This window comes from Molothrus aeneus, chromosome 2 (assembly GCF_037042795.1).
Source record: "Molothrus aeneus isolate 106 chromosome 2, BPBGC_Maene_1.0, whole genome shotgun sequence".
Classification (NCBI taxonomy): domain Eukaryota; kingdom Metazoa; phylum Chordata; class Aves; order Passeriformes; family Icteridae; genus Molothrus; species Molothrus aeneus.
In genome coordinates, this window is record NC_089647.1 from 87,225,559 (window position 1) to 87,250,534 (window position 24,976).

Consider the following 24,976-nt stretch of genomic DNA (forward strand, 5'->3'; position numbering starts at 1 on the left):
CCATGATATTTCAGGGGGTGGAGTGCTACCTTTGGAAAACAGCTGATAATCTTCCTTACATGGATCTGCACTAGTAGCATTTTTTGACTGCGAGTTTCTCCAGTGGCAACCACGGTCAAATACTTAAATCTTCTGCTACTTAAATCCCAATTTTGTAATTGCTGAAGCAATAAAAACAAGTCATTGATTTGCCATCTGCATGCACAAAATCCCATGCTGATATTGTGCAGTGATGAATGGAAGAACAAGGGATGTTGAGCTTTGTGGTGGAGCAGTAAGTAAGCTGGTCAGGTTCTGCTGGGTGGTGGGCTGAGAGGTAACACACGTGGGTTTATTTTCAGTATGCTGATTCAAATGGTTAGAAATTATCTGAATGTACATAGGTGGATTTCTGTGTGGGAGTCATATGCAGGTTTTAATCTTACAGGCAAGATTATTTTGGTAAAAGAGTGTTGCAGTTAGAAACCCCTAGGGATGCTGGCACGTCCATTTAGTCTCTGAAGGGAAACACATGAAAAGGGAGAGGAAAGCTGCTCCAAGCTTGATTTAACCACATGAGTTTTGCAAAAGTATAGCTTACTGCAAAAATTACTGGTAATCAGACGTGCTGTCACAAACAGACAGGGAATGTATAAGTATAAAACACTTCCACCAGCTCCATCAGAGGGAAGACAAAGAGGGTTTCAATGGGAGTTTGTATTCACAGATAATGGCTTAAAGTGGTAATTGATGCCAGCTGCATAAAATCACTAGGAAGGGCTCACCAGCTGCCTCTCTCCTTCAAGAAAAAAGGATGTACTTTTGTATTACTTCATGAGAATGACAGTCTCTTGCCTCAATCAGTTTTAATTTTCTGCTTTTGTGATACCCTTGCCTCTGCAAATGGAGGCACTGTCAGTGGTGTTGGTGCAGTGCATGTGTTGTCTGGAGGAGGTGACAGACCTTCCATCTCTGAGGCAGGAAGTGTGCCCCTGACACACTCACATGTCCACATCCCAGGAGGGCTGCCAATCCTCAGGAGGATCCCTGCTGCAGGCTGCAGGGTACCCTCCCTGAGGCACGTGTGTCCATAAGGGGATCTGTGTGGAAAGGGACTTATCTGGCGATATTTTTGGGTGGGACTCATCTCACCCTGATGCGAGACATCTGGTGATGTCTGCAAGATTGGTGTCTGGATCTTGGTTAATGACCTCACCCTCCTTTTGTAGTTAGTGGGGAGAAGTAAACACTGGTAGGGTGCACATTGTTTGGCCTCTTTCAGATGTCCACATTGGGATGAAATGACCTGTACCCTGGAAAAAAAAAATGCTCCTGAATCTGGAACAGAGCAATTTTGATCTTGCCAACTTTTTGTTTTAATTTCCTTTTTTCAGTCTTCTACCAATTGCTGTACCACACTGGTGCTTCAGCCTTTTCTGTGCTGATTATTCCTCATAATAGTTCCTGTCGCCACAGAGTCTTCAGGACTCACTGCCAGGGGCTTATCGATCCATACTAACTAAGTGGATTCTTCCAAAGCCTGGCAAAAAATACTGAATCCATTTATTATTGTAAACTGCATTTTGTACTGGATTGAACTGTAGGTGAGGAGCTATTTGTGTTGTGGACAAGTGCTCAAAGGCAGCTGAAATATGAATGTAGGACCATTGTTAGCTGTAGTTCAGGGAGGTACTTGGGGAGATATTGCTGCAGGGAGATTCTGTTGCAGGCCTTTGAGCAGGTGCTGTGACACAGACTCAGTGGAGGGCTGAAAGAGCAGTCACTGTCTGCAGTCTGCTGGCTCTGTGTGTTCCTTTTTTGTTGTTTACTCTTTTTTTATTTTGGGGGGGAGGGGGGCTGGGATTTTTATTATTTCATTTTTCAGAAATAGATCCTGTTTAAGTATTGTCATTTTGGCTGCTGTTACAATAAACAAACACAAACAACCTTTAGGACATCCTGCCCATTGTATTGCAAAAGCTATTGTGTTCATGTGCTGAGGGTAGGAAGTAATTTTTATCTAAAAAGTCAGTTCAAAATAGCAGATTAATCCAATTATACATATTAACCTATCAGCAATTAAGTCCCAAGGCATCAAGTTTAACAATGCTCCTGTTTAATTTCTTTTTGCCTAAATGCACAGTTAGAGGTTTGGTGTAATATAAGCCTGTCTTCCACCTCTCTTTTTTTTCTTTTTGCATATAGTCTGAATAAATAAAAAATCATTCAAAAGCAAGGACAACAGAAGCAGCTGAGGAAGCACCAAGTTAGCTTTTGGCTCAAAAAGCTTTTCTGACAACGCTCTCTCCCAGGGCTGCTGTTCACTAGGAACTTTGATTTACAAGGTTTTCTTGCTATTTTGTTCAGTCTTCCAGAAATACCCACTATTTTACTTCAAAGGCACATCTTAAGAAGATAAGAATAGTTTATCCCTGGTGCATTTTGGGAATTCTGTCATAATAATTTACGAGTAAGCGTTGCACCCCACTATTAGAGTGTTTGAAATGGTCGTAGCATGTACTAATGGTTGTAGTTAGCTTTGTAGCAGAGAGTGGTGTCTGTTGTTCAAGCCATGTGTATGGGTGTGTATAAGGAGTTAACACAAAGCTACTATTAACATCTGCTTATGTCATGAATAGGATATTTGATTGCTAGCATGGTACAAATTGCAAGGAAGTTTAAGCTTAAAATTTTATCATATAATCAGCTTTGGCATCACAGAATAATTAGCGTATGTGCTACCGTTCCCATCAGCCAGCAACCCTAGGGAGAAGTTTTGGCTTCTTCCTGGAATCAATTTAAGGTAGATGTTTTTCTGCTTGGATATAAAATTATGGAGCAAAAAGGAGTATCCACCTGCCTTTTAATTTGTTGCCTTGCTAGGTGTTTGAAGAAGACTCCTGCTGTCTAGGTGTGGGAAGAGTGAGTTGGGGGTGGGTTGGTGTCCTCTCCTTCTTTTGTATCTGCTGTCTGCCTGCTCACACAGCACCTCAAAGCGTGTGGATCCTTCCATGCAGCTTGTCCTACTGTCACTTCAAAAGCAGGTTGTGGGTCTTTTAAGGAGTGGTTTCATTATGTTACCCATTTCAGCTCTTTGGAGGGATGACCTCCCTTCACCTGAGCTGCTCTTTGCTTGGCACCTTGCTGGAGCGGGGGGAGCCAGGGGAAATCCTTCCTCCGCCTTTGTGTCTCAGCATCCTGTTTACTGCCTGGGCTCCTGGCCCATTCTTCCTGATGCACTTGCTCTTCCTCCACAGAGGCAGATGGAGGAGGAGAAGGAAGCTTGTGCACGAGGCAAATGCCTTGTTCTTGCAGTAAGGGGAATTCCTGATCTCCACCTCTGTTTTCCTGTGTCAGTCCAATGCTGGCACCAAGATGGGAACCTGCGTTGGCAGGTGGTTTAACAAAGCCACTGTCTGGCATTTTAATAGAACTGGTTAAAATTAATAAAATTAAAGGACAAAAATTGAGGAAGATGGAAATAATATTCCTCTGTCATAAATTCCCAGCCTGCTAGCTATGGATTTACTTAAGCTGCTACAAGCGTTGGGTTTTTGAAACAGATTATGTCATGTTCCATCACTGGGTCAAATCCATTGCATCTTTTATTTGTTTCTTTGCGCTACTAAAAACCTGGGAAAGACTTGTTTTAGACCATCTCAATAGACAGGATTTTGATGGCATGAACATCAGAGGGGTTTACTGAACATGGTGCTGGTATAAATTGAAGTTCAGAAAAAATGTACTTTTGTGAAAGTGAGGAATAAATCAATAATGCATGGGGCATGTTAAACATATGGGGGTTTGTTTTATTTTTTTTTTTCCAAAGGATGAAGAAGAAGAAATCAAGCTGGAGATTAATATGCTAAAGAAATATTCTCATCATAGAAATATTGCAACTTATTATGGTGCTTTCATTAAGAAAAGTCCTCCAGGACATGATGACCAACTGTGGGTAAGCAGATGTTTTTCAAACATATTCCTAAGTGTTTCCCTATTGGATATAGATTGATAATGAGAGAAATACCACTTTATGGAATGACAGACTAAAGGAGTTTGGTGCTTGCCTGCACTGCTAGATAAGTGAATCACAGAGGCTAATCACACATCCTTAAGGAGATGTCTGAACCAAGATTTGCTATAAGCAGTGGATTTGTTCTTTAAGTAACTTTTTTTTCCCCAGATGGATAGTAACATGTTTCATAGGAACAAGACAGCTGAGCAGTAAGAATATGTGACTGTAAAAAGAAAGCTGCATTTGAGATTGTACCCGTTACATTTTTCATCCCACCTCATCTACACTCTCTAGAGGACTGAAGTTTGGGGTTGAAATGGCAGGGAGCACGTTCTTCCATAAATACATGGAAGTTAAAGGATAAGAAGTGTTGCAGTGATGTGATGAGTTTGATTCCTTCAGCATTGGATGTGCTCTTACTGCTAATGTATTTTGCATAGCTGAGCAAATCCAGATTCCCAGCATTAAATTACAGTGATTAAATCAGTCCTTGAAAATGTGGTAACTAATGTGAGACATATTCCATATATGTCTAACACACATTGAAGACATTTGGTTGAATCCATTTTCCAGGCAGAGATGTAAAATACATTCTCTACTTCACAAGAGCTTCCCAAATTAATGCTGTAACCTGATTATTTTGCTTTGCTATACAGCTGAGATCTGTGTTTAATGTTGGTTGTGCACGGATATTTGTTTTGCAGCTTGTTATGGAGTTTTGTGGAGCTGGCTCTATCACAGACCTTGTGAAGAACACAAAAGGGAATACCCTGAAAGAAGACTGGATAGCCTATATCTCCAGAGAGATTCTCCGGGTAAGAAAAGCAGCCTGCCCCACGCAGAAACAGGCTGACAGAAATGCAGCCTAGCTTGAGGTTCTGCAAGAAGCTGTTTCTGAGCAATCCCATTAGCCATGTCATCACTTGGAGAGTGCGTAGGAGCAGATAGATGTCTGCTCCACATCATTTAACTTGGTGTCAGTTGTGCTGTATCGTAGCAGAAGCCTTGCAGAAAATTGCAATTTCTAGTCATGAGAAGCCAATAGAGGAGCCAGTGACCTTGCCTGCTGCAGAAGCTGTGAAACAGTGTCCCTGAGACCTGGGGCTGAAACAGTGTTGTAGCACGGTAGGGTACAGAATGGGCTTTTCTAAATATGCTTGCAGCTGCCTTTTTCTTTCCTAATCAAGTCCATGGAGGAAGAGCTGTTGGCTCAGGCCAGCAGTCAGGATGCTGTGTTGTCCTGCAGTCTGTCTAGAGCAAGCAGCTCTGTCATGTGTGGCTGTGCCTGTGCCGTGCTTGCAGGCAGTGCTACAGAAGTTTTTCAGGAAGAGGTCTGCAGCTTACCAGTTGTTCTAAAATTGCAACTTAAGCTAATTACTCTTAATATTTAATTTCCAGTTGGTACAGTTTAAGTGCTTTTTGAATTGGCATTTGTTTTGCTTCACTAAGTAAATCTGGGATGGTTTTCCTCGTGCTTCTTTGTAAAACAAATTGCCTCCTACCCATACCACTACACAGTATGTTTGTTCAATTGCTTAATCATAAATGAAGTTCTGAAGGGCTTTATGTTAAAGGAAATGAGCACTGGCTCTTGCATAAATCAATGTTGCTGTTGTCTGCGTTACACATTTGCTCTGCCTTGGCAATTTTTAAGATGAGGATGGAGGGAGGCACGCTGTTCTGGTCTCTTGCTCTAATTTCAAATGCTAGAGGACAGTCCAGCTGCTGGTGTTTGACTGGCACATTTTAAGTTGTTTACAAAGGAGAAGTTGTATTTCAAAACAAATGGTTAGCATGCTTTAATATGAGGAAAGCTAATTTCTGCAGGAGCATCTTACCCTTGACTTGAGAGACATGTGGGCTCAGAGGTATTCTATGCTATGTTGCATTCATCCTAGATCCTCCTTAGATAAAGCAGTCAAACACTTGCTGAGAAGAGGAAAAAAATATTTACCTCAGAAAAGAGGGAGAACTATTTTCTCATTCCAGTGAGAAAAGACTGTTAATTACTGACCATCAGGAGCTGGAATATCTGGAAAAAAGGAGTGCTAAACTCACATTGCAATGAGATGTTTCAAACCCTGATTCAACAGAAAGTTTGTCAGAGGTGGAGGAGACAGGTGGTGTAACACAAAGTTAAAAGGAGCTAAAGTGCCAAAGATTGGTGTAGGTGGAGACACAGGTGAAGGTTGCCCCAGTGAATCCTTGTGTAGTTGGAAAGGTCAGGGGACTGCAGGAGAGTGGAGATGTGCCCCTCTGTCTCCTGCTAGGCCTTTGCAACCCCAAATCTGTTTTTTCAGTTGGGTTAAATGGTACTCTGGAGAGAACAGATGATTATCTCTCTGGCTTGGTTGGAGTAGCAGAAGGCTTTAAAAAATATCCTGTGTGAAGCTGTGGAAAAGCCTTCATTCCTGTGAAAAATAAGACCACACTTAGCATTAGCAGTCAGTGAAGGGTCTCAGGGACATCAGCTGTTCACTTGATTTGCTTGTGACCTTTGGAAGGGAAGCTGTAGATAGTGGTTTTTTGTCACACTCCTTACCTATTTTAAAAAAAGGAAAACAGCCCAATGGTTATGTAGGAAAACTGGTCAATGATCAGTTAATGAAGAACATGTGTTAAGAAATACTTCTTTACAGCAACCACTACTCTCTTAACCTCTTGCAGCTGTAAAGGTTCTATTCCTTTATTTTTCACAAAACATTAAAAGACTGTGAGGGCAACACGAACAGGCAAGATGATCCCACTGGAGACTACAATTTTCCGAGCAGAAAACTGAGGAGAACCCAAAATACAGGCAGTTGCTAAGAGGGTTGCCTGTTGTTCTCCCAATTACATTAGAGAGTAAAATGCAACATATGTCTTTCTCGGCCCTCCCTCCACATGGCTAATGCTTTGGGGCATGTATCCAGGTGCTGTCTCAACAAAAAGCACCATATGCCAGGAGGTTTTGTTTCCTTTGGAAAAGTATAACGCTTATGCTTTTTTTTTCACTTTGCTTTTTTTTTTTCCTGAGGTACATTTATCTGGTTTCATGTTTATGGAGGCTAGAGAAGAGAACTGCACTTTTGCAGTAGAGCATGTCTTTGTAATTTGTCCTCCCTTGCCCTCAAACATGACTGCCAGTCCATCACCCCCCACCTCCTTCTCGGGGTGCATATATACATGTGGGTGCTGCCTCCTTTCTCCTTCCACTTCCTTCCCAGCTGAATTCTGTGTGACCCTGTGCACATCAGAAGTCAGTAGCATACACTGACAATGATGTCATTTAGAATGTAATTACTTGGAGACTTTGTGGGAGCTGAACTTTATTCACAGGACAGCTGGGAGGTGTTTGCACAGTGCAGATGTTGGGCTGTATTTAGGTGCTGTGTGAGCCTGATCTGAGCCTGTGTCTCTGCTTCATCACCAAAAGCTGTGTGGGTGGTGTGCTGCAGGTCCCACTGCACCCAGTTGCAAGAGGTCAAGGCACAGTGCTGTGACCTTTGGGGCTGGCTGGGTATGGGCAGTCTGTTGCTGAGCCAAGAGCCTAACTCTGAACATTCTCTCCTTCCTCTCTTCTCCTTAATGCAGGGGTTGGCACATCTTCATGCCCATCATGTGATTCACAGGGATATCAAAGGGCAAAATGTGTTATTAACAGAGAATGCAGAAGTGAAACTTGGTAAGTAGGCACACATGTCCATTTCCTCATTTGTTCAGCCTTTGGTTTTATGATGTTCCCAAATTATTTCATCTTTTAAGAGCCCTGCAACTCTGTCAGTGGTTCCATGTGGATTGACAGCCTGTATGTATTTCCTCCTGCTTGGAGAGGATGGAGCACAGGTTGTTGTTGAATTTGGTTTGGAGATGTTGGTTTTCATGCCAGAATCAGTGCAGGGATCATTTTGTTTCCCCTACTGAGCTGTGTGTAACTTGAGTCTGTTCTGATTCACTTTATTCTAGACTCGGGAAGTGACAGGAGTCTCTCTTGTATTTAGCTTTAATTAAAATAGCACCTGCTGTTCAGGTTCTGGACACAAAAATATGATCTGGACAGCATTCTCAAGGGAGCTGTGGCATCGAATTCAAGCCACAGTTCCAGCTCTGGCATGCCTGCTGAAAATCGTGCTCATCCTTGGCCTCTTCTCTCCTGCCAAGTGGACATACTCTTTTTTTATTTCCTCTCTAATTTGTCTCTTTCAGTTAGTGCACATGTCAACCTTCTGTGTTTGTATCACGCTACACTCGCCACCTTTTTTTGGTTAAATATAGAGCCATGCTGAAGCCCTCCCACCCAGCCCACATCCCTTCTGCTTTGCATTACACCTTCCTGCAGCATGAGGCATGGGAAGTTGTCCCGGCTGCTGGAGGAGGAAGCACTAGGGAGAGCTTTCCTTCATTTGGTCCAAAATGGAGCACAGTAGCTTCCAAACCACTGCTTCCACTGAGCTGGCCTCCACCAGTTCCTCAGTGCCACTCAGATGGTGGGTGCAGTGAGGCTGACACAGCCCTCTTAGGGCAGATGCAGTTACTGGTATAGAGGGACATATAGCACTGTGGTCATGAGCAGGGCAAAATGAAAGGCAGAAAACACCTTTGTAATGTAATTGCTTTGTAATGAAATGGGCATCTCTTTCCCAGCCTGTGTGCATGTGTGGCCAAAGTTAGCACTTCCTGAATAATTCTCATCTTTTGCTCTCATTGATGTTTCTGCTCTGTGCATTAAAGCAGAGAGCAGCTAGCTGAACAACAGGTTATTTTTGCTGTCCAATTTTAGAGCAGAAAATGCGGTGAGCTGAAAGGGGTGTGTTGATGCATGCCATTTCCCCATAGCATGAGAGGTACCTTTGGGAAGTGGCTGTTTTTTGTATAGGCAGAGGTGCTTGCCTTCACCATGCGGGAAGGGTCTAAACAGCCCTTTCTCAGCCTCCCAGGCAGTACTTCTGCAGCTGTGCTCTCCTCCTGTCCAGGCACACCAGTGAGGGGTACAGGAGAGGTGATTGTGTGCTGCTGTGTCCCTTGACACTTGTGCCCAAGCACATTGTGTGTGAACCATGAGGGCTCACTTGCCTCAGGATTAATCATCTTAATTCTCTTCAGCATGGTCCTCCCATCTACAGGCCTTTGTTTTCAAATCACTTTGCAAAAGTAATCATTGTGTTATTTTCCCCCTCTTATTTAATTTTGCTCTTTTTCCACCCACAGTGGATTTTGGTGTGAGTGCTCAGCTGGACAGGACAGTTGGCAGGAGAAACACTTTCATTGGGACTCCCTACTGGATGGCTCCAGAAGTTATTGCCTGTGATGAGAATCCAGATGCTACATATGATTACAGAGTAAGAGTCCTGTTCAAAGAAAAAACCCAAAACACACAGTTGCAATATAAATGTCCATGGACTATGGCAGTTTTTGAGATTTCTTATGCTTTATAGGAGTAATAACTGTTTTGTGTAGTTACATTCTTATTACCAAAGTACAAGGTAAGGATACTATCAAATTGTGACCTTTAACACTTTCTGCTGCTTGTATTATTGTAGTTTTGAGATGTAAATACAGGACTTCAGGGTGCTGTAGGTGCTTAGAGAAGGCAAAAAAGAGTTTACCTGGAAATGCTGGTGTTTTCGATTTGCATAATGATTGTACTTTAAATTGTTACACGATGTGCCAGTTATTGTGGTAACCCAGAACAATACATTTTAGATGTTGCCTTAAATAGAACCACCGTCTGGAGAGCCACTGAAGTACAGAAAGAACTCTTTCAACTACTTCTGATTTCAGGATGCATATACATGATTTTTTTGATAGAAATTTATCCATCACAACATTTCTTAACAAAGATCATTCTTTACGTAACTTGCTGCAAACGAAGGATTTAATTACTGCAAAACCATAATTGGCTTGATGGTATTTGCACTACCCTTAAGAATATTAGGTATATGTACTTAAAGTTAAATATATCTAGTGAAAGCATACTGTAATCTTGAAAGTTCCTCTCAGCTGACTTTAATGAGAGCACAGGGAAAGAAACCTTTCTTGGTTTTTAAGAAACCTTTATTTGGACTAATGTATTGTTCCATCTTTAACCAAGGGCAAGGATATCAGAAAGCCAGAGATTAAGGCATTACAATGAATTATAGAGCTGAATATCAATTATATAATTTTGCTGAGACTGATAGTGTTAGCTATCAGTACATTTGTGTGTGTCTAAATCTTCGTAAAACACCCAGATTATTTGACATTTTGACTGAGATTGATCAGATTGATCCTATTTCTCTTGATTTAATTCCTTTTTACATTCAGCATCTCATTGTACTAAAGCTAATGTTTTATATCTTTCCAGATAGAGTTGTTATTATTAGTAAGGAAGGTTTGCTATTAAATGATTTAATTAAGCAGAAAAACTCCCTGCAACATTTGTTAATGCAGTAGTGATGTGAAAAATAACTCTCCTCTCCTCTGAGAATACCTGTTTATTGTTCCTGGTGGAGCCTGTAGGATGGTTGTTCACAAAAAATTATTGTTTGAAAGGTTCTCTAAGATCATGGGGGTGTGCACTTTAGCTTAAATGGCTGCATTTGACTAAGAGGGGAGTGCCTTGCTGGGTCTGAAAATATGATCTTTAGAAATGCTTCTTTGCTTGTAGTGCATGAAGAGCATATTTGCTCATTAAAGTAATTTTAAAAAAAATCACAATTATGACCAGAAATGAAGACTGCTTTGCTCAAGAACAGCTCTCTTCAACAGCGGTCTCCTCCAATACTTTGCCCATTAAGCTGTGTCACTCTCTGAAGTTGGTTCCTTGCCAGGACTCCTCCATCTCTTCCCTGTGTTTGATCTTCCTGGCTCTTGTTTGGTCTCTCCTGAGTCAGAGGTGCTGGCCAGAGGTGGTATCTTGAAAAGTTGCCACTGAAGGGCTCTTTTTCTGTAGTGTTTTAAGCAAAGCTGAGGTGCTAAAGGAGGAATGTTGGCTTTGGGTATAAGTAATGCCTGTGGTAAAGACAGAGGTGTAAATTTTGGGAGTCTGTGGTAAAGACAGAGGTGTAAGTTTTGGGAACCTCTGCCTTTTCAGTGGTGTTAGTGACTAATACACCTCTCCTTTCAGTGGGCCTCTATTTTCCTTTTGTTCTTGCATGTTTGTTTATGTACCTGAAGAACCCTTCCTTGCAGTTTTCAACAAGTCTGGCCACTTTAAATTTGAGCTGAGCTTTTGCTTTTATAACTGCATCTCTGCACACCCTGGGAATGCCCTTGTTCAGTTCTTTGTTGACAAGGGAATATTGAAAATTCTGTTGTTTCGTAGGCTTAGATTTCTGGCAAATGTATTTCCCATTGTCATAATGTGAATGCATTTTTATGTGCTGTTGGAAAGGGTTGTTTGCTTACTCAGTAAGAATATGTGCGTGTGTTTCTGCATATACATACGTATTATGTGAAAAGTCGGATTTTATGATACAGTTACAAGATGAAAGAGGCTTATATTATTTAAATAGCCGTGGTATTTGGTTTCAGCCTCACCTACAGGGCCTCTCTAAATAGTGCTCTCTTAGTGTGTGAATGGGTAAATCCACCTACTAACATATGGTGTGTCTGTTTTTCTGCAGAGTGACCTTTGGTCCTGCGGCATTACGGCCATAGAGATGGCAGAAGGAGCTCCCCGTAAGTGATCCCTGTGCTTCTCCAGTGGGCTCGTTTTAAGGCTGAAACGTATATCTAAGCCTAGTTTTGAGGTTTCTGAAAATATCCCCATGTTATTTCTGTTCTCTTTGGTTTTGCCTGCTCTATAAATATGAAATCCCATAAATAGCAATGCTCTTGATAAAGATAGGGTTGTGTTTAAACACTACAGTGCAGACTGCAGTAATTTAATTTCTATAGCAGGAATATTTGGAAGCTAATCGAGTGTCTGACTTCCTTCCTATTGGTAGTATATTGTGTTTTGGAACTGTGTCCCACTCTGTCTATGGACTGGCCTGGAATACTGAAACCTCAGCTGGGGAGAGGGTCAGTGGGGCCTTGAGGAAACAGATCTTAATGAAAAAAGCATTTGTAGCAGCTATTTCTGTGTTGGCTTTCTGTCGGTCTGGATAATGCTAACATTGCTTCTCCTTTTGTTTCCACTCATCAGTGGGTGGTGTTAATCTTCCTTAGCAGTGACATGGCTTAAACTGTAAATCCTTCTTCAGGACAAAACACTGAACTTAGTTATTCTCAAGCAGGGATCATTATCAGTTAGTTTGGATTTGAGAGGAAAACCTGGAAACCAAAAATGCTCAACTTTTTAATAGGCTCTTTTCCTTTCACATAGTTCTTTCAGAATATAAAGGCAAACAGCAGATGTGTGAGGAGGACAGAAACCTTTGAAAAGAAAAGAAGTTAGGCATGGTGTTATGACTTTTAATGATAATTTTTATGAAAGTCCTTATTGATCTTGCAAATATACTTACCCTCACCCTCAGCTGGAGCTCTGTATTTAAAAAATAAGAGCCTAAGGTACCTAAGATCAAGTTAAATTTTTTTGCACATAAAAATCTATGACCACAACATAGCCCAGCTTGAAATGTCTTTGAAATAATCTTGTCGAAATAAAGTATTTATATATCCCAGGTAAAAATTGGTCATTTTGTTGTAGCTACTGCCTGATTTTCTTGTTGTTCTTACTGACTTTAATGTAAGATTTAAAAGTCAAATCACAATGGTCATGTGTTGATTCATGTTTTAGGAGGCCTGATAGTTTGGGGTTGTTTTCTTTTTCCTTCCTAATTGCACGTTTGCATGAATGTCCAAGTGAAAGCTGCTCCCAGGACACTTTAGCCAGCACTGAATTAAGTGAACTCCCTCTTTTTTGCCATCCCTTTTTGTTCAGTGCATTGGGTTGCCTGTATGGCTTTATAAGCTTAGAATTGGACAATATTTTGTTCATTTCTAAACCAAACAGAGCTTGGCCTTTCTTTGTGTAAAAGCACAAGAGTAGCATTTAAGATGTTAGCAAAGATCCTCTGTAAGTGCAGAACAGCTCTTGTCCTCTGGTACATGGACTCTACCTCCTCCTCCTCCAGTGGCAGCTGAGAGTCCATCTCTATGGATTCTTTGGTGGTCTGCAGGGATCCATAGGCATCCAAGGGGCTTCTTTGCCAAGACTGATGCCCCTTATTTTTGAGCTAGAATTCTCTTCCCACTAGTCTGTTTCTCCTGAATATCTGTTGTGTGGTAAATGTCACCTCATCCTGCAGTGGTCACTCAGGCTGAGACTGAGGGTGTAAGAGATCAAACATAGGAAGATGGTTAGAACATTGCTCCTAGAGACCTTTCTTGGGCTGTCTCTCTCCCTGCTCCCTTGTTTCCCTGTGTTGGCTCTGCCATATTGCTTTACTATGGAACAGGAGGAAAAGCTGTCCAGCGTTGATCCTGGACTCCCACTAAATGTCCACTGAAACAAACAGGACTTCTTTTGACAAAAGTTAGGAGTTTGCATTTCAGTTCTGCAGACAGTCCTTTTGAGTGATACAGACCCTCCCATGCTTCAAAACTGTCATGCCTTGAAGTACAAAAATATCAGGTCTGTAGAGTTAAAATGAAGCACCCTCAATAATGGTAGAGAAGGGCAGGTAGAGGAAGGAAGGGCAGGTAAAGGAAGATTGTATTGTTCCTTTCCACCATCATTGTTCCTTTCCACCATCATCTCCCAGTATTTTGTGGACCAGAAAGTAAGTCAGATGACTTGGGGCTGGAGGAAGGCCATGCTCAGATGTTCCCATCTTGGTCAGTTCTGGAGGCTGATCCATGCTTTGACCTCTTTCTCTTTTTGGGCTGCCATTGGCACATTGAGCTATGGAATTGTTGTCATTTTGGCCTAATTCCATTTAGCTGTGTTGCTGTCTACACCTACTGCATGGATGTTTAGGATGGTGGGAGTTGTTGTGGAAGCTGAAGTCATGGCATTGACAGAGAGCAGCTAAACCAGTGTCTCTATGTCTCTGATTGCTTTTGTTTTCTTCCCTTCAGCACTTTGTGACATGCACCCCATGAGGGCACTCTTTCTGATACCCAGGAACCCTCCCCCACGGTTAAAATCCAAGAAATGGTATGTATTAATTATATCTTGTCCTGTGTAGCCTGAAGTTTTCTCATATCACATAGTTTTGTTACCCCTTCCACAGAATTGTAAAGCAATTTAAGTTAGCAAAATCTCTGTTATCTTTTGTGCCTCTGAATCAAAGGATGAAATAAAATGCATGCATTATTTAGTTCTGTTTGTCCCAGAGAAATTCCATCTCAAATTGTGTGAAAATAAATACCAAAGTTTTTGGTTTTTCTTTTTCAGTAGAGCAGCATCTGTATTAAGGTGACAAATGAATCCATGTTTTAAAATACAGACTCCTGTAGCACTCTTAATATGCAGTGTGTTTTCTCAGATGTATCATAACACAGAAACAGAACAGTGCTATGGTGTTCTAGTTGCTAAATAGAAAGGAGCTATTAAAACTAATGAAGGCTTTTACTATAATTATTGTAAACGGTTGGAATTGAGTGCCTGCTTCTTGCCAGCTGAGAAGAATCCATTAGTATCAGAGGATTTCCTCCCAGTTACTGGTTACAACTGACACATATGAAACAAAAATACTCTGTAGAAAGAGGTTTCTTATTGATAGAATCGGATCATGGGATGCTGTGATCCTGTCAAAATAATGAAGTGATTGGACTGTGTATTCAATATCAACATAGTATAAACATGTCTTGCTTGCTGGGCTTGGTCTTTACCTGGATTGACTTATTTATGCACTTGTATACTCAAGGCATTGCTCTCTTACTTGCCTTCTGCATATATTAACGGAATAGAGATGCATATATGCCATTTGCATTAGCCATTCATTGACCTTTTTATATGAAAGAATAACATTCAAGGTGTGAGGAATAAAAATTCTGAACATCCAAGTTATGTTGGATTCAGCCTTTTTTATTACAGTAAGGAAGTGAACTGATGGATGGAAAGAATTTTTTTTCCTCTTAAGCATGTAGTGAGGATGTTTGCTGTCCAAGCACTGGAACAGGTTGAGAGCATGTACCAATTAAAAAGCAGCTCTGGTCCAAGGCAGTGTTGCTGTCACTCAGCTGTTCTGATAGCTTGCTCAGTTGCAGGTTATGAGAAGTTAGGCCAAATGATGACCAAGTTGTGCAATTGTCATAGAACGGCTTGGGTTGGGACCTTAACAATCATCTAGCTCCAAACCCTGCCATGGACAGGGATGCCATCCACTAGTTCAGGTAGCTCAGAAACCCATCCAACCTGGCATTGCATGCTTCCAGGGATGGAGTATCCAGAACTTCTCTGGGCAACCTGTTCAGTGCCTCATTGCAGTTTTGAGTATTTCCACTGTTGGATTTTGGCAGGTGGCTTGTTTGGTGACTTCTTTCTGGAGAGATCCCCTTTCAAGAGTTCAAATGAAGTGCAAATTTTGGAAAGGTGGTGCTGCAGCTTAGCTAACTACCATACCCTGTCAGTTTATTCTGTGTGCAGGGGGGTTTAGTTTAGTTCATGCCCTTAAATTATGTCAGAGACTCTAAGTGCCTGTGTTGAACAGAAAAGCACTGACCAACACCCACCTCTAGTTCTGTAAAAATTTTTTTGTGTCTTAAGGTAAAGGATAAAATAATCTTAAATTCTGGCAGATCTAACTCTGTGAGCCCAGGTGCATGCAAAAGCAGTGTGGTGCTGCTTGTGTCAGGAGAATGTTCTGACACAGTTCTCCTGACTTTGGGAATGGCTATCTGTAGCATGGGTAAGTGGAGGTACACCAGAGCTGCCTCCTCCAAGCAGGCTAGATTCTATTCAGCTCTGATCCAGAAGCAGCTAGGCTGGGTTTACATGATTTACCTCACTCATAGATCCTGATTTTCAGAGCAGTTATCCCTCTGAAACAGGGCACATTACAGTGAGGCTGTGCCTGAGTGCTCCAGGAATGTTCATGTCACCCTGTGTCCCTCCAGCCCTGTGTCACTCCAGCCCAGTGCTCAGCTGGAACACACTCAGATATGTTTAGGAGGTACACTTGCAGGCAGCACTTGTACTGTTCTCTGGGACATGATGCTCTTGGAGGTAATTAATTTGAGGAAGGACAGGAAAAATGTTTCAGCTGAGTTTTACCTCTCATCTTTTGCTTTTTTTTCCCTTCCTGCTTTCTCAGGTCAAAAAAGTTTTTCAGCTTTATAGAAGGTTGTCTAGTGAAGAATTACATGCAGCGACCTTCTACAGAACAGCTGTTGAAACATCCCTTTATACGTGACCAGCCAAATGAAAGGCAAGTCCGAATCCAGCTTAAGGACCATATAGACAGGACCAGGAAGAAGAGAGGAGAGAAAGGTATGCAGCTTCTAAAAATCAAGTCTTTGCCACTTATCAAAAATGCATATTTTTGTCCTGCCTTGCATTCTAAATACCCACCCCAAAAGAAGCTCCTGTAGCCCAAATCCTTATAAAGTTCTTTTTTAATTCATAGTTTGACTATCAGAAGGCTCCGTTTTGTTCTGTCCTTTACAGAGAAAGTATAAATTTCAAGTGCTGTATTTTCTGATAGATTAAATCTGCTCACTTGCTGTCCACTCTTCCATACAAGTATTAAACAGTATTTAGGAGGATATTGGCATATATGCCTTTCCCTTCTTTAGTCTGTGGTAGATTCATTTCCTGGAATGATGCCATAAATCAGACTCACAGGAAATAACCTATCACAAGAGCTGTGAAGCAAATGTTTTGGGCAGCCTTTTCTCCTTATTCAGGTGGTGCTGGAGTTCTCCAGGTGTCTTGTCTTACATGTAGAACCTGGTATTGTTTAGAGAGTTTGCTGGAAGTCATCTCCAAACCACTGTGCTGCTGGGAAGATGAGCTTATATATATAGAATGAGTTCTAGGGTCTGTGATGGATCTTCTCACTGAAGGGAACAGGAACTGGTTTACTGAGGTGCTACTGCAACTCCCCACTGCCCTAAATTAAAGTACTATCCAGGCCTTTGTTTCTTTCCTGTCAGATGAGACGGAGTATGAATATAGTGGAAGTGAGGAAGAAGAGGAGGAAGTGCCTGAACAAGAAGGAGAGCCAAGGTAATAATGGCTTTTGGGATGGCTTTGGGCAGTCCATGCCGAGTAAGTCCAAAGGTCTGTGATTATAAATCAGCATGCTAAATTTCTGTCTCTTATTAAGTGAATGCACAAACCACACAAAGGGTTTGAATACCTATGCTGTGACTGTTGAAGGTTTGAAAGCTCCCCTTCCTATGACTGAGAGCAAACAAGCTTTGGATTTATGGCAAATATGATTGATCAGGGTCTTCACAGTGTTAGCATTCCTCCTTACTTTGCTTGGCCTCATTTCACGCCTTCCACTGAGAGCGTGTATTTGACATACATCCAGTGTCTTTGCTCCAAAAGAAACAAGATTAAACTTTAACATCATGGTATATTTTATTAATGTTCCCCTGCTTTGGCAAAGGTATTTAATGGCCCATCAGGCTTTATCATACAGAAGGCTTTAACTTCCTCTTGTTGCAGTTCCATTGTCAATGTGCCTGGAGAATCAACCCTCCGACGTGATTTCCTGAGACTGCAGCAGGAAAACAAGGAACGGTCCGAGGCTCTTCGGAGGCAGCAGCTGCTGCAGGAGCAGCAGCTCCGTGAGCAGGAGGAGTACAAGAGGCAGCTGCTGGCAGAGAGGCAGAAACGCATCGAGCAGCAGAAGGAGCAGAGGAGGCGGCTAGAAGAGGTAGAAACAGGAGACTGGAGTTTGGGGGGCAGAAGCCCCTCTCCCCCTCTTGTTTCCCATTCCTACCATTTCAAAAGAATTCTTTGTAGCCCCAGGTTATCTCAGGAAAGAAAACATCATCTGAAAATCCACCTGTAAACAAAGAGCAAAGCACTTAAATCCATGCTTGGGTACTTGAATATAAGGCGTCTTCTAAAGCATTTGAATATCCAGCAGCTCCCATGAAGACAACAGGAGCCAGAGCTGGGTTGTTTGAAGGCATTTTTTGTTGAAGAGGCTCATTCTTGGTCTTTGTCTAGGCGTAGGTAGACAGAAGAGGAGACATAAATTATTCCCAGGTGGATTTTTCTCTCAAGAGTACTGTTTGGGGGCCATAACATTTTTCAGATTTCCCTTTAAAGCTTTCTCAAACATGTGTTTGACACTCATTCATGGTAGATGGAAGCCTGTTTTTTAATGTATTATTCTCTCATGAGCAGTAGCTTAGTGACTAAAAACCACCTAGATCATAAAATAATAGAATTATTTGGATTGGAAGGGGCCTTTAAAGGTAGATCTATAAATATGTTTTGTAAATCAGTGTTAAAATTATAATTCTGCAGGAATTACAAATATGTAAATCATACTTTTGTGATACAGTAAGTATGCAATTTCTATACAGTACTGGAAGATAAAAGAAAGTGAAATGTATGTGGACAATATTGTTCTGTCATATTTTCACCTCCTAAGATCTTGTGTGCATTTATATATATATGTAGATGGAATATGCAGCATGAGCTTCAGAAGTAGGAGGATTTCAAAACAGCTCTTCAGGCCAGAGCTGGGTATGACACAGAGTTGAAGTGAAACCAATGCTCTGGCTCTTCAGGAAGTGCAGGGTCAAATTCCAGTTGTCCTTAAATGACCTCTTGCTTGAGTCTGTTTCAACCTTTCACTTAGCAGTGATGGAAAAACTACACCCAGTCTGGTTTTTCCAAATTCTGGTAACGTTTAATGAGGATGCAACCAGGACCAAATGTTGATTTGCATCCCATGACCTGTTTGCATAACAAGTAATACAAAGTTCCAAATACCTTTCCAGGTCACATTATGCTCGTTATCCCTCTTTTCCAAAGTGCAAATGAGTTTAGTGCTGCTATAAGGAGGGATTGGTAGCTAAGATTCAGCCACACATGAATCCATAAGGAGGGATGAGGGGAAGGCATATAAACCCCATTTCTCTTCTGTTTCTTTCCCACCCTTCAGAGAATGCCAAGATAAACCTCACAGCACTTCCAACTGTTTTAGACTGTTTGTGGAGTAAGTAATAAAGATACTAGAAAAATAAAAGGTGAGCAAAAGTTGAGCTACTGCTTAACTGCTCAAATTTTTCTTAGTATGGGAGTCAATGATTTATTTTAAATGCCCCTTTAATCTCTAAGGTTCTGCAGGCAGTATTTTTTTGTTGAGGAAGAGAGGATTACAATTAAATTATCTAGGTCATTTAACTTTAGTAATCAGTGCAACTCTTAAAATCTGGATTTTCTTTTTAAAATAAAGGAGCTGCTGCTGCTACTAGGGGAAACAAAGCAATGCACCATTTTCTCTGTGTGGGTTGAACTTTTTGGAGATGTTGCAGTTATAACAGAATGAGCAAGTAAAAAGAAAAGGCAGTTACCTGAAAGTTATGTTTAATAAGTCCTGCTTTTTAAAGTCCAAAATAAAACTGACAGCTTCCACAGCCACAAGACAGTATGTAATGTAGATTGTATTACTGAATAAGGTTGCATGGTAAAACATGTTAAATTTGTAAGATCAAAGCTTTTTACCTTGTATGGGTCTATAACCTCTGCCTGGTTCCTTGGAGGCATAAATAGGAATGAGTTATAAAATAGGTGAGCTAAAAAAGTTTCCTTTTGCAGGTGATGGTGTAGCCATATTGTTCATCAAGTGCATTAAAAAAAAGACTCACATTTAGCTTTCAAAAAAATCCCACTTAGTTAATTGGATCTTGTGTTGGAAAAATGTATGATCCCAAGTGGTTTTCAACAAAACAGCAGCCAAAACAAGCTCTTTCAGATGGGGGAAGGGTAGTAGACACAAATTTAGATAAACATTAGTGTTGTGACACAATTGAAGGCCAAAATATTGAAATGTTGTCACTTTGTCCTTAACTCACCCCCCCTGTTTTGATGAAGCCAGTAAACAATGAGGAGCTTGATAATGTCAAGATTAGTGTCAGGCATTGAAGCTCAGGGCATTCATAAATAAGTTGATATTTTTACCAGACTTGCTGTCTTGTAATTTTTGCTTGTGTAAAGTATGTATGCATATACCTATTTAATATTCTTTGGTAGAATTTTATGCATTAGATAATCTTCCTGAACAAGTTGCATATACTTCCCCCCCTCCCCACTTCCTAAATTAAAATTGAGGGCTTGTTCTTACAATGCTGGCACAGAGCCTAGACAGTTTTGACCGAGACTGTAACAGGAACGGTGTTTAGGACATCTGCCAAAAACCTCTAATTCTCAGCAGTATTAGAGAAAAGATTACTTTTTAAAAGGCATATAGGTGACTTCTAAATGTCGTTGTTGCAGGAACCTTGCAGTTTGTGTCTTACTGAGGAGGTGAAAATGACATGTGGTCAAACTACAGAAAATTACATGAGAATTTTGCAACTAGGATTTTGTCCCACCCCCAACCCTTGTTTAAAAGATATATATAGACTGTCAACTATGTAGGTGTTTAGATAGTTTAAACAAGAAATCTGACCTGCTCCTGGCTGTTTTAATGGGATTCTGTGATTCTATTCAGCAACATGGAGACAACTGCTGAGTATGAGAAGGCATTTGAATTTGTACTTGCAAACTGAGTCTGGCTCAGGAAGCTAAAAATTGGCTGTGCTGGAATCCCATTCTCTGTGGACCTCCACAGTTCAGGATAGCTTCATTAAATGGTGTCTCTGTCCCTGGTTATGAGAACCTAAGATGGATGTTTTTGAAGTGGTAGGTTATAGCTATACTGGCAATTAGTACAGTCCTGTAGAAGCAGATTGTGGAGCACAATAATTAAAGTGCTGAGGACCTGAAGACTTCATGTGTTTAAAGACAGGAGGAATTCCTTTGGACTGGCTGAGGTCTAGACTCTGTGCCTGCTTGTGGTTGGAGTGCATCAGCCTTTTTAATTTCATCCAAAAGGTGTGGTTGGCACTCCAAGACATCTTCAGAATACGAAACAAAACTGGATAAGTGGAGAGGTTTGGATGATTCACTTCAAAAGAGCACTCCTGATCTGAACCAAGATGCTAATGTAGGTGTACCTGCAGGCAATTTTTGCCAGGGCTTTATTTCTTTTACAGAAGGGGAGCTTATTCTTATCTACTTAATTTGAATTGCTTGCATCTTGGATTGGTACTGAGTAAGAAGTTCTACTTCTGGTTTATCTCTAGTGTGGACAAAGCAAAAATCTCTTTATTAATCTTGCCGATTCTCTTTCTAAGCTGATACCAGGCTACCTAATTCTTTGTGAAAGAAATAATTAATATAGGTATTATCAATCTTCTTCTGAATATGAGACATAGTAATAATATTTTAGGAATTTAAAATTAGAGGATCTGTATCTTGAATATTTCACTGTAGGAAGAAGGGCCTGAATTCGTTGGTATAGACAAACTGCCTGTGTAGTTGCATTGCCCCCTCCTGGTAAATCGTGCTCTACTGCATGGACTTCCAGTTTGGAGATGTCAGGTTCCATTATGAGATCATTATTATTGCACCCTAAAATCAGATAAGGAGCCAGGGTATTGACACTGTATTTTCTTTGTGGGTTTTTAAAATGTTGTTTGCATAGTAAATGCCCATTTTGTGAAATGCAGTAATTTGAGGCAGTATGGGCTCTGTCAAAATTCTGTTTTGGCATGTCTGACATTTCTTTGAAGAGTTCTTGCCTTACTTTCTGGCTAACAGTTTGCTCCTTGGAAATAAGCTTTTCATCTGACATGTGCAAGAAAGTTGGTAACACTATACCAACTTTAGAAGATCTGCATATGCATCCCTAAGTTCAGGAATCTTGATCTATACCTGCTGTTTCTTGGACAACAGTGTTTTATGTCAGGCCGTTTTTGTAGTGCATGACCAAAAATTACAGTATCTGACAATCACACAAACTAAATTTAGAAGGCAAATTTTTATATGTAGAAACATGACATTGATTTTAACAGGTTTTCCCTGTCCCATTTCTGTCCTGTGGGCAGGCCTAAGGCACACAATGATCAGGTTTTGGTGTCCTCATAGAAGAGTTGCTAGAGCCAGTCAGGAAGGCAACCTTGTGCCAACAGATGGAAGCAAGAAAGTCAGTATAGGGCTGGCTCTGAAGCCAGGTTGGGTCAACTCAACTTGCTACAAACCACTTTTGGCATTGCTTTGACAAGATGTGCACTAGGACCCAAGAGATGGTTGTCACTGTAGATTTCCTCTCCCTGGGCATGTTAAAAGTAAATTGCACTTCATTTATGACCACTGGTTTGATGCTGAGGTTTCAAAGGCCACGTGCAAAGGAAGTGAAACCTTTATTATACATTTAGGGCTGGGAATAAGGGGATCATGCAGTGTGTTTGTGCAGGCTCCTGCAGTGCTGGTGCAGGCTCCTGCAGCCCTTCCCACTCACCTGGCAGGAGGCTGAGACAGTGTCTGATGGGAAGGTGAAAGTGATGCTGAGAATCCTGATCTCCCTGCCTACTTTGGCACATAGACGGTAGCACATTTGTGAGATTTGTCTTAAATCCATTTTTCCCCCCTATTCCTTTGGTGGGTAATAAATATCTGCTGATGTGCCGAGTTAGATATCTGGATCAAGGTTTCATCAAAAATCTCATCTTTTGACATTTGATTTTGTTTATTTTGTGCTGCCAAGAGAAACTGGCTCTCTTAATCAGTTTGTAGCTCATTTTCCCTCATATTAAGTTCAGTTATTTATAATTATTGCCAAATACTTCTGAATTAATTCAAGAAGCAGTGAATTTGCCCGTCTTCCTTGTCGTGAGAATGATGCCATCCTGAGATCTGCAATATATCCACTTAACAATGTCAACACAATATTGTTTGAGTTGATAAATGTGCATATTATATTAACCAGTCAGCAGTGTGCTGTCTCTTGCATCCTCAAGGCAGCAGAATTATTGTACTTCACATCTTAGTTTTCTTAAACAAAAGCCTGTCAGACTTGATTAGCCAAGAAGGACCTGAATATATTGACTTAAATGTAGAAATTGCTTGACACTGAGGCATATATTTAGAAATAAAAGCGCCTACTTAATCCTTTTACAGTGCTTAAAAAATGAAGGAGGGGAAGCAGTGAAACCTATGAAATGCACTGCTTGCCGTAGCTGCCTTGCAGCGCTTTTGCTATTTTTATATCTACATTCATTGAAGAGAGTTGGCTTAAGCACGAGTGAAAAGGCTGCTAAATGGATTTAGTTAGGAGAGATGCAAGAACAAGGAAGCTGTGTTTCTGAGAAGATCCAGAAAGAAAGTGTGGGGGATAAAAGAGTTTGTCTTGTGGCACAGGAAGGTGGTAGTGAACCCAGCATGATGCCGTGGGCCAGGGAAGAGGGCATGATAGTTACAGCGTGGGTGTGTTTCAACAGTGGTCTCCAGGAAAGTCACATCTTCCCCCAAACTGTAGTTAATGAAAGAGAATTGGAAAGCAGCCTGTATTATTTAAGTGCTGCTAATTGCTGGAATCACAGAATGGTTTGTGTAGGAAGGACCTTTAAAAACCATTCTGCTCTAAGTTCCCAGCCATGGGCAGGGGACACCTTTCAGTGCTCAAAGCCCCATCCAGCCTAGCCTTGAAGACTGCCAGGGATGGGACATCCACAATTTCTCTTGGCAGAAGAGCTCAGAAAACCCAAGAACCATCTTTTTCCTCCCCCCCAGTATTTCTTCTCCACTGTCATGTCAGAATAGATTCCAGAAGATGGAGAGGCTGTTGATATTTCAGTTCCTTCATAGTAATGCAGGAAAATGTTCCAAGCAGGAGAAAGCTCATCCCACGAAGTAACACAGCAAGTGTAGATCAGCCTTTGCTTTTTCAGTTGAGCACAACTATGAAACTCACACCAGTAACTGGATTTGTGAACCCAAAGTAAAGCTTAGTGTGAGTGCTCTTTCTTGCTGGACTATTTGAAGTGCCTTAAGATAGGCAAATCCGTGGCAGCTTTGCTTCAACAGAAATTTGGGATAGTATTAACCTTAACATAGATGTGATAAGGAAAAACCAATGTAGGTTTTCATTTTTGTTCTTGGGATTAAAATTGTTTGTGCTATTTTTTGGTTTAAATTTCTTCCATGTTTTTTTAGTATGTCATAGAAACCTATAAAGAAAGTAAATGTAGTGATATTCCCAGCTGATGGTTGAACAGGAGACAGCTGGGCCTTTTGACGCTTAGGCAGTTGTGGGAGGCTGCCTGGGATTTCGAGGTAGGTGGAGTAACTGGATGCTTATGCTGGAGTGCAGGAAGAATTGGTCACGACTACATGGGCATTTAAAATGTCTTCTCTGAAGTCATATATGGTGCTCCATAGACATAAATGAGTCAGTTCATGCTTTCTAGAGCTGTTTTCCAGGTTCTTTTCAGACTTGAGCATACCTAATCAGCACCTGTTTGTATTTGGGTCATGTGTGGAAGCTTATCTGTGTAAGTGTAAATCTTACTTAGCTGCTTTTCCTCTTTTACTTAAAGGTGCATTTGATGTTTTGGGAGGAGCTGAGATGCTGTTGGCCAGCCTTCCTTCTCTCTTAGGCAAAGTTTTGGGCAGTGCATTAAATTAAGCTTGATTGTTGGGCCAACACTACAAAATTCTTAGCAGACCAACTGTTTTAAGAGAGAAGCTACTTAGGGAAAGTTCAGATAGTTGGCATTTGAGTTAGCTGATTTAGTAGGGCTGATCACTCCCTTTTGGCAACGAGTAAATTGTTGATGTCAAGAAAGTTGTCATCTCTGAGTTCAACAGTTGTTTGAGGACTGGGGTTTGTGTTAGCTTTTCTTGAAGAGAGGAGTGAGTTTCCACACCTCGATTGTCATCAGGAATATGGTGCATGACATTGTGTGTGTGCATGAAGAAACCAGAGAGTCTAAGTGAGGCTGCTTCTAGGGATAGATGTGTGCTGGGTATGAGTTTGGTTTCCTGGTGGAGGGAGCACTTGCATAAACTGTTTTGTCACTCAGTTGCAGAGCTTGCTAGTCCTGGTAAATCCCGCTCTT

The 24,976-nt window shown here is 41.2% G+C and overlaps 1 protein-coding gene across 4 annotated transcripts in view; it reads left to right on the forward strand.

The window, feature by feature from the left end:
* The window catches only part of MAP4K4 (mitogen-activated protein kinase kinase kinase kinase 4), a 163,360-nt gene that overhangs the window by 102,931 nt on the left and 35,453 nt on the right, over positions 1-24,976 (forward strand). For all 4 annotated transcript variants that reach the window (XM_066545248.1, XM_066545249.1, XM_066545250.1 and 1 more), the window contains exons 4-12: positions 3,809-3,934; positions 4,699-4,809; positions 7,568-7,658; positions 9,182-9,312; positions 11,578-11,632; positions 13,979-14,057; positions 16,159-16,334; positions 17,000-17,072; positions 17,520-17,730. In XM_066545248.1, the coding sequence (XP_066401345.1) occupies positions 3,809-3,934; positions 4,699-4,809; positions 7,568-7,658; positions 9,182-9,312; positions 11,578-11,632; positions 13,979-14,057; positions 16,159-16,334; positions 17,000-17,072; positions 17,520-17,730 (1,053 nt within the window). The remainder of the gene's footprint in view (positions 1-3,808; positions 3,935-4,698; positions 4,810-7,567; positions 7,659-9,181; positions 9,313-11,577; positions 11,633-13,978; positions 14,058-16,158; positions 16,335-16,999; positions 17,073-17,519; positions 17,731-24,976) is intronic.